This window comes from Arachis hypogaea, chromosome 1, assembly GCF_003086295.3.
Source record: "Arachis hypogaea cultivar Tifrunner chromosome 1, arahy.Tifrunner.gnm2.J5K5, whole genome shotgun sequence".
Lineage (NCBI taxonomy): Eukaryota > Viridiplantae > Streptophyta > Magnoliopsida > Fabales > Fabaceae > Arachis > Arachis hypogaea.
This window is the reverse complement of record NC_092036.1, coordinates 105532037-105547332: the sequence shown is the minus strand read 5'-3', so window position 1 is coordinate 105547332 and position 15296 is coordinate 105532037. Positions and strand designations below refer to the sequence as shown.

The 15296-nt window shown below is 33.2% G+C and overlaps 2 protein-coding genes across 3 annotated transcripts; both read right to left on the bottom strand.

Annotated features, from left to right (window-relative positions):
• Window positions 1–2051: 2051 nt before the first annotated feature.
• On the bottom strand, window positions 2052–5761 carry LOC112707049 (protein TIFY 3B). The gene is made up of 5 exons (XM_025758610.3): window positions 5156–5761; window positions 4364–4463; window positions 3764–3956; window positions 3589–3646; window positions 2052–2487 (listed from the first exon to the last, which is right to left on the bottom strand). The coding sequence occupies exons 1-5, from the start codon at window positions 5305–5307 to the stop codon at window positions 2364–2366; spliced, it is 627 nt and encodes a 208-aa protein (XP_025614395.1). The 5' UTR covers window positions 5308–5761; the 3' UTR covers window positions 2052–2363.
• Window positions 5762–7476: 1715 nt separating this feature from the next.
• LOC112707030 (ankyrin repeat protein SKIP35) lies at window positions 7477–10470 on the bottom strand. Of its 2 annotated transcripts, XM_025758598.3 has the most exons (4): window positions 10201–10470; window positions 9346–9796; window positions 8718–9147; window positions 7477–8503 (listed from the first exon to the last, which is right to left on the bottom strand). In XM_025758598.3, exons 2-4 carry the CDS (start codon window positions 9786–9788, stop codon window positions 7694–7696), a joined length of 1683 nt encoding a protein of 560 aa, XP_025614383.1. In that variant the 5' UTR covers window positions 9789–9796; window positions 10201–10470; the 3' UTR covers window positions 7477–7693. The 2 variants fall into 2 exon arrangements, with proteins under 2 accessions (XP_025614383.1, XP_025614372.1); XM_025758587.3 differs by lacking the exon at window positions 10201–10470 and having other exon boundaries at window positions 9346–9938.
• Window positions 10471–15296: the final 4826 nt, after the last annotated feature.

The window sequence follows — 15296 nt, the reverse complement described above, 5'->3', positions numbered from 1 at the left end:
TTGACATTAGTTTTTAAAACAATTTTCAATAAACAAACGTTATTAAAACATTGACATATACAATTAGATGGCACGCTAGAACCTATAAAATGGTATTATTTTAGTTTTATTGCTAAAAAAATCTAAAATCTACATTCGTATCACTTATTTTAGGAAAAAAACTTTTAAAACCACTTACGATATTATTTTTTACTATTTGAGTGCCAAAACTAAAACAATATTATTTTACAAAGTCCATCATGGTATCCGGCTATTGACGTCAACGTTCCGTTAATGTTTTGGCATTGAAAGTTGTTTCGGGACTAACATGAGTACATAACTCATGTTCATAAAGTTTGGAGATTAAATAGAGACAATTAAAACTTTAAAGACTAAATTGAGATTTTCATATAAGTTCAGTGGTCAAATTGAATATTATCTCCTAAATTAAATCATAAATTTATTGTTGATATTTGATAAAATTAAAAATCTAAATAACTTTTACATTCAACATGTGAATAATCATTTAAAGAAAGATGTGTGATTAAATAATAAGACAAATATTTTATATTATTAATACATTAAAATTATATTGTGTTTTTTAATTATTTTTATAATTACACTTTTTTCAATATTAAACACTATAAATATTAAAACATTTAAGCTATATGCCTATTAAATAAGAATATTTTGATAAATAATTTTTAATCAGTTACTATTTTGAGATTTTATTAGTACAGACTATGATAAAGACAGATATCATGAACCAAGAAGAATACTTTTTCTGCTATCACTCTGTAGAGGTGCACATGATTCAGTTTGATTCGGGCGAAAAATTTAGTTCGGATTCGAATATTTTGAGGCTAATTTGGTGTGATTTTATTAGGTTTATAATAGGATAAGGGTCTTAAAAATACATTCAATCATTATTTAGGGTCGAATCTGGGTCAAGACAGATTCGGTTTCACTCGACCCATATGCAGCTTAAAGAGACTAAAAAAGGTATATATGTTTTAAATTAATTCCAATATTATGTTATATTAATTATAAGCTTATTATTTTATTTTTAATCACATTTGTTAAATTAGGAAATAGATCAAAAAAACATGAATTTAGAATTTATGGACAAATTCAAGTTCAAGTATGGTTATCAACTTCTCTGTAACAAGTATATTTTTTCTTTTTTATAAATGAATGCATCATAATTTTTTGACATAAAATTTATGAAGACCCAAATTTCATCCGGTCAAAATTCGATTTAAGTGTGACCTAAAAGTAGTGTAATTTCACTGGATTTAGAGTCGAATAAAAATTTTAAAAATAGACCCAATCATTATTTAAAATCGAGTACAAATTAAGACAAACCCAGTTTTGCTCGACCTCATGTATGTGTACCTCTATCCTCTGTATACACTCTTGGTTCCTAAACACATTAATAATCCAAAATTGTAATGTAGAATAAATTAATCAGCTAGTAAAAACTAAAAACTAGATTATTTTAGTATTTCACAATGAATTTTTCATTATATGTTTCTTAATATTTATACAAATAATTAAAAGAGAAAGACTACTATTTTTTATCCATAAATTTTAAAATATTAGTAAAATTATCCATAAAATAAAAATTAATTTTATATCTATAAAAGATGAATTATACTTAATAAGAGTATCTAAATGTTATATTTTTGTTAAAGTAGATAATTTGAAAATTTTAGTTAAGTTTTTAATAGAATTAATAAAAATTTAACGTTTAAATATTTTTATTAAGAATAACTTATCTTTTATTGACACAATATTAGGGGAATGAATTCTCTCAATTGTTAAAAAAAATTAAGAAAGTAAAGTGTGATTTTTAACTCTATTACTCTCTCTCTCTCATATTTATTCTTGATCTCACTTATAAAACTAATGGTGAGAAATCACATTTTACTCCCTAAATTATTAAAAAAATTGAGATGATCCATTTCTCAATATTAGTTTCTTTCTTTTGTAAGTAATTTTATCAGTATTCTGAACAACCATAGATAAAAATAATAGTCTTTGTAACTAAAAGTGACAAACGAGTAGAACAGTTTATAATAAATGTCTAGTCACATTAACACTATATAACAAGCAGGTGTTTTAAGCATGATGTATAGTTTTGAAGAGTATTACAGACCAATGCATCTTCCAAGTCATAGGTTCAAAATAGTTAGTTAACATACGATCTCTAGGATGAAGAACATGTAACATAGTTTTGCTTGTTTTCCATTATACATCCATATGAGTGCATGATGTTACAGAAAACAATACAATTCTACACATAAAGGTACACCAGCATCATAACTACGTTGGCATTCCACAAGAGGCAGTAATACTTGCCAGAAATCCATTCTTTGTTTGAATTAAGAAGCAAAATCTTGTGGACTATTGTCATCATAAAAGCTGTTCTCTATGTTCCCTGGACTATTGTCATCATAGAGGCCAGCCATGTTTTTTGAGAAACCATAAGGGGCTTTGCTAAACAACCTTAAAAGTTAAAAAATAAACTCAATCAGAACAATGATTACAACAAATCAATAATCAAATACAAGAGTAAGGTTTTAGTCTCTGCTCTTATTCCCTGACCAATTAACCATTAGTCAAAAGTCAAGTAATGGTTCTTTATTCTGTTGTAACATAAGATAGTGCTTATTCTGATGCATATACATATTGAGAATGTGCAGAAAGAAAGGGAGAATAAATATCATGTTTAATTGATTTTTTGTCTTTCTTTTGTTCTATATATTAGGATTAATAGTTAAATTAGTCTCTAAAAAATAGCTTGTTCTTTAAATTTGTTCTCGAAAGATTTTGGTCCTTCAAAAATTATAAATTATGGTTTTTATCCTTCAGTCACTCTATTAATCATTTTCGTCAAAGATTGATAACATAGAATGTTAACTCATTTAGCATATCTAATTAGAAGCTAAACAGATATATTTATGAAAATCTATCAATTTAGTGTCGTTAGGTTATATTAGAACTAGGGTTTATAATTGCAAATAATTGACTAAATTGATAGATTTTTATAAACATATTTGTTCAACGTCTAATTGAACATACTAGATGTCATATATGTTATCTTCTATATCATTAATTGTTGACTAAAACTATTACTTATGTGACAGATAGACAAAATAATTAATTTATAATTTTTAAATGACTAATTTAATTAATAAATTTTTTTAGGAATGAATTTAAAAGATAATCTGTCTTTTAAGGATTAATTTGACCATTAGCCCCTATACGTAGTAGGTACTTTTTTAATCTGTATACGAGTGTGAACCGTTAACAAATGAGATTCAATGACATTAATGGCTAATACACCTGCTGCGTGACACGATTGATGTGTCAACAAAATATAACAATTGGTTAAGACTTAAAAGAGTTGACTAGGCAAAGACAAAAATGACCTACCAAACGTTAACATTAGGGACCAAACAATTGATTTTCGGAAGCAAGAACTAAAAAGTACATTTGCAATTTCAATAACTAAACTGAATCTTTAGTCAATACAACATTAATGGAATTTCTAACGTGATTAGCTAGAACCATCATCAAACATGCCATGGAACTAATTATTAGTACCTGACTCGTCGCTTCTCAAGAAACCTCTGAAGAGATTGTCTACGTGCTAACGGAAATTCTGAAGAGAAAAAGAGAGATCAAGAGAAAGCCACAAAATGTTACATCAAAGTAATAGAAAGCAAAGCTAGCATGGAATCAATGCTATCATGTAAATGACTATATATATATATCCCACCTTGCAGCCTGCAAATGGAACTCTTTTCTGCAGGAAAGCAGACAGATTGTTTTGAAGGCAAGTTGTTGGAGTTTCTTTGTGCAGGAGAAGAACTTGTGGAAGTGGGAATGAGTGGAGTGAATGAAGATTGTGTCCCAATTTTCACTTCAGCAGACTTGGCATATGCAGCAGCAATAAGCATTATCTCTTGCACCTGTTGTTAAACATTACAATATATATTTTAGTATTTTCACCGTGTGACCTCACGATCACAGGTTTAAATGGTGAGATCAGCCACCGATATAATTATCAAGTTAAACCGTCTATATTATTCTCTTTGTGTTAGAGATACAACTATTTATGTTGTTTTTTCTTATCAGCTTTTGAAATAAGTGGTTTCATAATAGAACTCTATGTTCAAAAGATCTAAAATTCGATTTTTGGTGAACTCCGAAAATAAAAAAAATAACATAAAATAAATAAAAATAAGAAAAAAATGACTTATGCAAATATCAAACAAATCTAAAAGAAGTGAGTGATTTCTATGGCACTTTGAGTGCAGGTACATAGAAAGTTAATACAAAGCAAAGGGAAGGAATGAAATCAAAACTCTTTTGCTACCTTCTCTGTATTAATTCCATCATAGACATAAGTGTTCCCATTGAATAAGATGGTAAAATGAGTTGGCGCTGATGCATTCAGTCCAGATGCTGGCATTGGCCTGAAGAAAATAAGGAAAAAACAGAGAGTATATGTCGGTAGGTTTGACAGTTACAAGAGAAAAAATAATTAAAACATCATACATATTACTCAGTTAAAAAGAAAAATTAATACTACCCATTATTATTCAGAGTAGAAGGCCATTTTATACCAATCTAAAGGCTTTCATATAACTTTAGCTCATAAGAGATTAGTGTAAACTTCTAGAAATAAAGATTATCGTATATAATATTATCTAACCTCATAACTTAGGAGAATTTGGTGCAAATTGTTTAGAAGGTTTTACTACTAGCAATCCGATTTGGTGGGTAGAAAATAAATTTCAAAGATAACTTTTTTTTTTCATTCCAGGACTATGAGACACCAAATAAAAGTAAAAAATTTAACCTTTTGAACTTGGCAAAACTCATAGATTACTATAGATTTTAGAAAGTTGAACTTAAGCCTATCCCTTTTGAAGCAAGCATGGCTACTACCTTTTCAGTTTCCCATTAATTAAATAATCATTAATAAAAATAAAAAATAAGATACTGAATTCAAAACCTTCTCTCACCTCACATGAATGGATATCCTATTATAAAGAAAAGAAATAATAAATAAATAATAACAAGAAGGAAAGAATAACTTAAAAAGATGTTTTTTTTCTTTAAAAAAAAAAAACGTGTAGAGACATGTGAGTTATGAGAGACAGACCAGTTAGCAGGAAAATGCATCATAGAAGCATCATCAGCCATGTTGTTGTTGTTGGAACCAACATTAGCATCACCAATTCTTTCCATAGCATGATGAGAACCTTGCTCTCCTCTCCCAACAAGCTCCAACTCATCAGGTTTCAAACAAGCCATGGTTGAGATTTTTGGATAACAAAACAGATCCAAAAAACAGAAAGAAAAAGGCTTAAAGATGTTTTAATAATTTTATTGACAGGGCACAGTGAAAAGCTTAAGCTTTCTATTGTATGGTTATGGATCCACTGAGCTGGATTTTGAACGTTTTGTTGGTACTTGAATAGTTGAATCAGACCGCTTTCAATGAGAAGAGAGATGAGAGAGAAGAGAGGAGGAGGTGCCTTCCATTGATACCATACAGTGTCTGGTGGTCCCTCTCTCCAACCAAAACCATTAATTATTCTCCATTTTTCATAAGAAACATGTGCTTTTTGTGCATAAATCCTATTCCATGTCCCTTTTAAATTTCATTTATTATTATATTGTGATGTATATCACTTTGCATTATGAGTGTCATTTGGTTTCTTTCCTGCCACAAGGGCCATTGGAAATTTCCACTCCATCCTTCTGTAACAAAAAATGGACAGTGATATTTGGAGACACTGCTTTTAATATAAAACCAGAAAAATATGTTAGTGTTGATTTAGATGTAAGACAACATAAAAAAAATTTATGAGTCACGTATAATTTCTCATAAAAAATATTAGGAGTCTTAATTTATTTATTTTTTAATTATTCTCTTATTTTCTAAATAAAAGTAATTAAATAGTTTTTTTATCATCTTTTTTCTAAAGAGTAAGCTATATATTTGAGTTTTTTACCACTTTAAATATTAGAAAGATAGTTAAAATAATAAATTTGAACTTCTAATAATTACTCAATATAAGTATTCTAGGTATTTGAAAAAAAATTTGTCATACAAATAATAGCTTTTAAGTACTCTAGGTATAAGTATTCTAGGTATAGAATACTTGTTTAGTTTTTCTATGGGCAAACTTTTTGTGTTTTAAATGATATTTATTTTAGTTTAACAATAATTTTAAAAAAGAATACAAGGATAACAAAATAAATAAACTTGTTTGAAAATTTAGTCAAATACAAAAATAAATAAAATGTCTATATAGTTTTTACAAAAAAAAAAAATTCTAAATCTCAATTAAATAAAAGATTGGAAACAATAGAAAAAAGATAGAGACTAGACACTTCTTTTCCTTTTCTCTCTATTTTATACCTATGTATTTTGGAAAGTTACTAAAGCAATCTTAAAAACTAAAACACGAAAGATGGTTCTTTCAATGTTTTATTTAATTTAAAAAATTTGGATAAATATGATATTCTATTATATGAGGGATGATTCAATTATTTGTTAGTAATTTTTCATATAAATTTTCAAATTAAGTTAAATGAATTAAATATTTCTAATTCCATATCATATACAATAGTAATTGTTACGTTGGGTAACCGGAGATGGATGCGCTGGACTCATTGGGTTGGCCCAATCGTCTAGGGAAGGAAGCCTTTGAGCAGGTTCGCGTCTTTGGGGCCTCCGTCCGACTTGTATGTGTGAGAGAATGGGGGGTGGTACCTGCAAAGACACTCCGATGCCTAAGTAGCAGGTCTAGAGAGTATTGGGACTTAGAGATACCTGATGGGTATCAGTGTATTTTTAGTGGTGAATATTGGGACTTAGAGATACCTGATGGGTGTCAGTGTATTTTTAGTGGTGAACCAATAATCACCGTTGGAGTAGTTCCACCTTTTAGGGTGGATAATAGTCCATTTATCTTAGGAAGGTTGCGATATGGCTCCTGGAAGTGAGTTGAGAGATTTTAGGGGCAGTTATTATCTGCCAGCTAATCTTTGCTCCCGACTTCCTTAGAGCAAGTCGTGGGGAGCACCGACTTCTTGAGAGAAGGTACCTTGTGGGTTGGATTTGTCGTGGCCTTAGCGTTGAGTCAGGGTATGAACAATAATTATGTAACTTTTATATTAATAACTGCCTAACTTGTTTTTATAAAGACAAATTTACTGAGTTTTGTTGACATCTATTTGTACTAGATGCAGTGTATATTTAAATAGTTTACTGGGAAGCTAATAATATAATTACAATTACTGATTATGACCTATTTTAAATATAAATATTTTGATATCTAATATCTAACCTAACCGTGTGTGTGTTGTGTGTATACCATACACCCAACCAAAGATTTGCTGTGATATAAAAGCAAGAAGCAAATCTTGCCAGAGAAGTTCAAGAAAAAAATTACCATCAACCAAAGCATAGGGTAAATAATAATGAAATGAAGTGGAATTAAATAAATATTATAAGAAAAATACAAGAAATGCAAATTTGACGATTGCAAGTCAAGCAACAACCTAAAGGAAGTTAGAATTGTCTTCATAATTATGAAAACAATTCTAACTTTTTCTCCAGGTTGTCCGTTATAGCTTGACTTGTGGTTGTAAAATTAGCATTTTCAACTTTTTTACAGCATAACTTAATCTAGCTAGTCAATGGGCGTGTAGAAACTAGAAAATCAGGAAGGTGATGCTCTAGAACAAGCAGAAGTTCTCTAGAATTGGTAAGATCATCAAACACCCTATCATCAGTATTCCCAAGCCTTCTTGTGGCCTCCACCAATTGTCCCCTAAGCCTTTGGGAAAACAAACAGCCACCAGCTTTGCTACACTCTCTATAAAGAGGGAGATAAGCAATAGCAATTATCAATGGAATTGGAAGATCTTTTAAACACCCTCCCCATTTAATGATTCTTAACAGGTTCATGTAATGCTCTTGTCCTAGCCTTACTCCTTCCAAGTATGCTGCTTCTGACCAATGCTCATGGAGAAAAGTCCTTAGTTCAGAAGCAACACCCTCATCCTCTGATTTAGCAATGATATCTGCAACAGCATAAGTAGATGCAGGATCACCTAAGAAATCGGATTGCAGCAGAAATGCTACGCCATCAAGAGATCCGCCGCTGCGCTCACCGGCAGCCTTGATAATTTCGATACTAAGCGTAGAAAGGACATGCCGAGGTACGTGTGGAAGAATGTATGCAGCTATGTCAACTTGACAGCTAGAAGTGGCTGCTGTAAGGGCAAGGCATAGCTCCATGTCTCGGCTTCCCCTTTGTACAAACCACTCAACAACTTGAATGCAGCCCCTTTCGGCAGCTCTCATCAAAGGGCCTAGAAATGCTATGGCATTCCCCTCTTCCACCAAACACTCCATAGTCCCTATTTTGCAGTAATGGGAAGCAAAGCCTAATGCCAAGTCAACATCAACATCCAGGTTATTCCTTTGTGCAATCTCCACAATTTGATCCCAACATGACATAAAACAGTTTTAGCACACTTACTATACAAACACTTTAAAATAGCAAATCAACTATAAAACACCAAAATTAAGCAATTCACTTTGTCATTAATCATGGAAAGGAAAGTTGGCTACTTTCAATACTAGAAAATTATTAATCGACGGATCTAGGATAAAAAAAAGTGAGTAAAATAAATATCAGAGTCACCTGCAATAATATTCTCACGAGTTCTGTGCTACCAAATCGCGAGGCCTCCAAGAAGCACTGATTAACATTGTCAGCACCACCATCTACTAACATTCCCAGTAAACCTTGGATCACAGTAGCTGATATGCCAAGTGCCCAACTTGGATCAAATGAGCTTGAGAAAAGAGTAAGAGGAAAGCATGCCGCATCAAATGCCTCGCTGAAATCCTTCCCTGTAAGGCGATTTCCAGCAAGATCAAGGAACATCTTAAAGCCAGATAACTGGAGCTGGACCTCAATGGCCGAGATGTGTCCAACATTATCGACATCCTGAAGTCGTGAATGGGCGCTTATACATTTTAGAGCCCATTCAGTAAACTTTTGAACCTTAGCACTAGCTTCTACCTTCAAGATTTCATCGCCATTGCACTCTTGGAGACGCTCATGCAACCTAACAAAGGCAAAGTTCACATGTCATCCTCATATGTCATAACCCCCTTCCCATTCATTTTCAATCCAATTGGATCCAATTGAATCACTACTTGTTAGTAACTGAACTCTCATATAAACATCATTTGCTATAAAAAACAAAATGTCAAAAAGAAAAACACTACAACAGAATGAACAACATTGAGTAAATCAATTGTACCTTTGGGCCATTATACTAATTGTATCAGCAAGGCATACTGTCCTGCTCTGGCAAGCAGAGACACATGCAGCAAGAAATGAAGTCCTTTGAACAGCTCTTGTGAAGTCACAAGCGCCGTCGGCAACTAACTTCTTGATAAATTCAGTTATCCCTTTAAGTTCCACCTCTGTTCTCAAAAACCATATGGAATCTACTGTGATACACAAGGCATCATTAAGTGTTTGTGGATCGGTATACAAAATCAAACTTTCTGCTAGCTCCCAATCATGGGAACTCACTGCACCTTGAAACAACCGACCGATTTCAATCCTTTCTTGTCTACATAATTTATTTTCCAAACCACTTTTCTCAATGCTTCCTGGTTCACAATCTATAAATTCTGCAGATTTGATCTTCTTGGCATTGCAACAATAAGAGGTTGCCATTCTTGATTCTTTCCTCATAATCGGTGCTACAGTCAATAAAAATTACATTGCTAGCTCCCCTTTCTCAACTGCAAAACCTTGAATTTCTTTTCTTTGGAATTTCATGTTGTTATTTTCAGAATTCATTTACAGAAACTTACGTCAATTGTTACAAACCCTAACTAATAAACAGGTAATAATAACGCATTAAAAGAATCCAATTGATAATTGCAGACATATAAGGAGATTCGGTAGTCAATCATAAGATACCAATACCATAAGAATCACAATTAGAATTAGAATTGCATATAACCATTTCAAAAGACAATAGTTGTGCTAAGGAATTAAAATATGTTTGGCAAAGGAATACTCAAAAAAAAATTCAGGAAAGAAGAGATAAAACTATAAATTGCAAAACCCGACCGCAAGAATTAGTGGATAGCTGAAAAACCTGATTGATTGTGAGAGAAATGGAATGGATGGAAGAAAACCCCCTTGCCAAACCAGTAATACTCCTTGAGACTTTCATATTTGACCCCAAATATAGATTCGTATATCCCATTTTAAACTTCCATTTTGGATTATACTATTCTTGTATGATTTTGCAGTATCACTTGTTATTATAATAAAATATACCTTTCCACAGTTAAAACTTAAAAAAGAAAAAAAATTGAACGTTGATAATTTATATTTTAGACGAAAAAATCTCTCAAAAAATTTTTCATAAAAGTAATTCCTTCAATGATATTGATATATGTTAGATTATTTGATATATTAAACTGAACATATTTAATTAAATTATCTAGCTATTTATAATATCATTTTTATATAAAAATATTATTATTGAAATAATTACTTTTTAATAATATAAAATTCATTGCTACAATGCCTAAAAATAAATACTCAACACTAATATAAAAAAAAATAGAATTCACTAACAATTTTTTTCTCATCACCAACAATTACTCATTTTTAGGTAAATTAGATACCACTTTAAAAAGTGTCAAAAAATTTCTAAAGTACAGGTTGTAAATAACAGATTAAAAAAAATATTTAATTAATTTTAAAAATTAAATTTTTAATAATTATAATTAAAATTTAACCTAATTTTATTTTCACTCCTACTCATCCCACAAATTTTAATCTTTTAGCGTCGTTCATTGTGCCTCTATCCTAATCTTCTTCTTTTTCAGCGCCTGCATCACCTCTTTCTCCTTCGCATCGCCATCCTCCATCACATCGCGCCCCCGCTCTCGCATTGCCCTCCTCAAAGAAACTTCCATCTAAAAAAAGAAACATCCACATCAAATAAAAAAAACATCTACTTAAAATTAAAGATACATCCGACAAAAATAAAAGAAATCCAATCCATCATTAAAAAAATATCAGAAAACATGAAAAGAAACATTCATTATCACCATAGGACATGTGAGTGGCTGCGTTGATTCTTCAATTGGTGGGACGCAGGGAGAGTTTGGGACGATCGACGGCGTTGCTTTCGGAGAGCACAGACGTGACCGAGCGTAAGGGAGAAGTAGACCAGCTTTTTCGTTCAGAACACCGGCAGGATGCAGGGGAAAGGAGGACGAATGGCAGTGTTACTTGTGGGGAGCATGGTCGCGGCGCGACGGAGGAGAGAAGAAGGCACGTAGCGACAACGTCGCTTGCAGGGAGAATAGGAGCGACGTGACGCATGGGAGAAGGTGCAACGGCGGTGGTAAGGTGCATTGATGAGGGCGCGACAGAGAAGGGGGAGTGAAGTGGCTACGGTAACCGGAGAAGAAGGTGGAAGGTGAGTGGCTAGGGTTGTAATGGATAAATGGGGTGGGTTTTTTTTTTAGTGGGCCTAAGATGCAATCCGTTGTTTACGTTGTCGCATCCCCTGTTGTCTATCCAGCAGAACTCTAGTATAAATTAGTTTATAAAATTGTCAATCCATTTTTAATAATAATATTTAATGTATTTTTCACAAGACAGGATCACATGATTAAGATTATCGACAAAATTTTAAAATTAGTAATAAAATTTTGCCACCGCTATAATTATTGCTTACATCTCCCTTGCATATGCTGATTGTTTTTGCCTTGCTCCTGACAACTTTTTAGAATAGTATGCAATAGGTAATCCTCTTTGCTCAAAATTGCACCAATTCTTATCCCCAAAGCATCGGTTTCTCATCAATCTCTAAGGTAAAAGGCTTTGAAAATTCCAAAAGTATCGAAACAGGAGAATTTGAAAGAACTTGTTTTAAGTGTAGAAAAAGATTCTAAAGTCTTATAAGATCAAACAAACTCATTCTTCTTTAAAAGGTCTGTTAAAGGGACTGTCAAATCAGCAAATTACTGGATAAAATTATGGTAGTAGCTGGCCAACCCCAAGAATGCTCTCAATTGTTTGATTGAGGTAGGTAACAGCCACTGTTTAATTGCTTGCACTTTAGAATCATCCACTCTTACTCTTTCCCTTGACACAATATGTCTAAGATAGTCTATTGAGATTGCCCAAAACAACATTTGCTAAGTTTAGCAAATAAAGCATGATTCTTTAAAGTTGACAACACACATGAAGTGGTGGATGTGGGCTGCTAGTCTGGACTGTACACTAGTATATTGTCGAAAAAAATTAGCACAAACTTTCTTAGCACAAACCTTTGCAAAAATAGAGTTCATTAAACTCTAGAATGTGGCCGAGACATTTGTCAAACCAAACGACATCACACTCCATTCATATAGATATGGGTATTTAAAACCAATCCAAACTGAACAAAACTGACTAACAGAATAAAAAAATGAAAATCGAACAAACCAAAAAATAATGTTTTGCTGTTTTTCTGCAGTTCAATTCGGTTGTTAGTTCTGATAAAAAAATCTAACTAAACTGAACCGAAATTCTTAAAAATCCTAAATAGATCCATCCACCCCCCTAAACGAGGATCACCCATTACATTCAACCTAGCCGCCACTGCCTACAATAACCCTAGCGCACATTCTCGAATTCTCTCGTCCAAAACTTCTACTCCCACACTCCACAGCGGCATCGTCCTCTTAACCCTGAAGTTGCCACTGAACAACACCCTCGCGGAGGCACGTCCCTTTCTCTACCCCTTTTCCTTGTCGCGGATCCCTCTTCTCGGCGTGGCCCCCTTCCTTATCGCGCTTCCCTCTTCTCCTCGTGAACCCCTTCCTCATTGCACTTTCCTTTTCTCAGTGCAACCCTTTCTCCTCCTACACACAGCAATCACCGTCTCCTACACACTGTGTCTCTCCACACACTAGCAGCTACCGTAGTTTCTCAACCACCTTAGCCGCCATCTCCTCCACACACAGCAACCGCCGTCGTCCTCAATAATGGAGTCTTCGAGTCAGGTTGGTCTAATTTCTGATTCAATTACTGTTAAACATAGGTTTTGATTGCGGATGGCGGCTCATGGCGGTGAGCCAAAAATCAGCCATAAAATAATGGCGGATGGCGTTGCGAGAAATGGCGAAAATGGCGGATTACCTAAAAATGCATATATGTGTACAAAAAAACATGCATAAAAATTGCAAATATAATAAACTATAAAATCTAATATATATAATCATTTTTCTAGTCATAAAACATCCAATTAATGTAGCAAATATAATAGCAAATGTATGAAATAAACATAAGACATAGAACATAAAAACTAAAAACTTGAAAGAAAGGCCAAAGCCACTGTCTCATCATGTCTTTAAACTAACAAATGATAAAATAAACCATCTAAATTCTAGCTCTCATCAACTTCATCCAAATTAACACGATTATTATTGTGCCTCTCTGCCCCCTCATCATCATCTAATTCAGTATCATTAAATTGAATCTCCTCTTCTTCATTTTCAGAATCTTCTGAATCTTCAAATTCTGGTTCCTCCTCTTCCACAATTACTGCCTTTCCTTTTTTGGAGGCCTTAGACCCATTTGGTCCACCCTTTGGAGCTGTAGGTTCTTTCCTTTTTCTATTTTGTTTTCTTCTTCTAGTATTTGCCGTAAGCTCATGTCTCCCCATTGCTTCAAAGACAAGGTTCCAACTCAAAGTGTTATCACCTTCATGAACCAAATTAGCATCATCTTTCATATTATCATCACTTTGAAAGGTGGCAGTCCCAAGTTCTCCAACAAGCCACTCATTACACTCATCAATGTCATTGAGTGTAATAGGGTCAACTTCATCTTTAAGGTTGTACCTTTCGATAAGCTGTTGGTTATATTTTATAAATACCAAACTCTCCATCCTTTCATGATCAAGCCTATTTCTTTTTTTAGTATGAATCTGCAAAAGTATTAAATATAATCTAAGTAGCTATGGCATTTGGAAGTTTATTACTTCTAAATTTTAACGAGTTTAAGTGATACTTTGCATGCTCAAAAATGCTCCAGCAGCGCTCACATCCTGAAGCACTGTAAGTCAAGCTCAAAATCTTGATAGCAAGGTCTCGCATGTTTGGAGTTTCATGCCCGTATGTCCACCACCAAAATACTATAAAATTAAAATAAATTTGTCTTAAGATTTTAATTAGCACTCTAACTAAGTTAATAATGCATTGGAGGATTAATCTTACTGGGTGAAAGCTTTTTCCTCTGAGATTTTGCAAAGGTTGATCCAAAAAGTCCATAGCCGGCCTTATATAGTGCTTGCTCCTCCAATATCTTCTCTTGCACTGCTATACTTGGCACCAATCTAGTGATGCACTCAAACCACCCCTTTATAACTTCTAAATCTAGCTCAATACGAGGATTATCATAAAACAACTCCGCATTCAAAAAATGACCAGCTGCATGCAACGGACGATGAAGTTGGCAATTCCATGTGTTGTCAATGATTTTAAAAAACTTTAGAATATTTGCTCACATCATTAGAAAATGTTTTCATGATGCATTCATTTGCCTTCTCCATTGCTTCATATATATAACCCATTGGTGGCTTCTTCTCCCCATCAACAAGTCGAAGCACCTGAACAAGAGGACCCATGATCTTAAGGGTATACCTGACATGATTCCAAAAGGAGGGCCTAATAACAATCTTTGTTGCCTCCCTTGACAACTTAATTCCTTACCCCTTCATCTGAGGTGAACATTTTTCTTAGATTTCCTTTCTCCTCATAAAGCCTTTCCAAAGAGAGAAATGAAGTGCCAAATCATGTGACTGCATGCCTCACCAGTTCCTTGCCATTTGTGAAGTGTGTCACAATATGGATAAAGTGCTAGAGTGGCTATAAGTGAATCTAACTAAAGAAATGGCACTTTTTTATGGTTTTTTGGATTAATGGTATCTTCCCAATGTCTTCAAGCATCAAATCCAAACAATGGGTAGCACACGGGGTCCAAAATAAATTCAGTCTTTTCTCCATTAGCAACTTACTGGCTAGAACATAGTTGCTCCCGTTATCAGTTACAAGTTGAACAATATTTTGCTTCCCAATTTCCTCAACAATACCATCAAGAAGCTCAAACATTTTTTCACCCATCTTCACATAATCAAAGGCATCAATAGACTTCAAAAATATTGTTCCAGCAAGAGAGTTTACA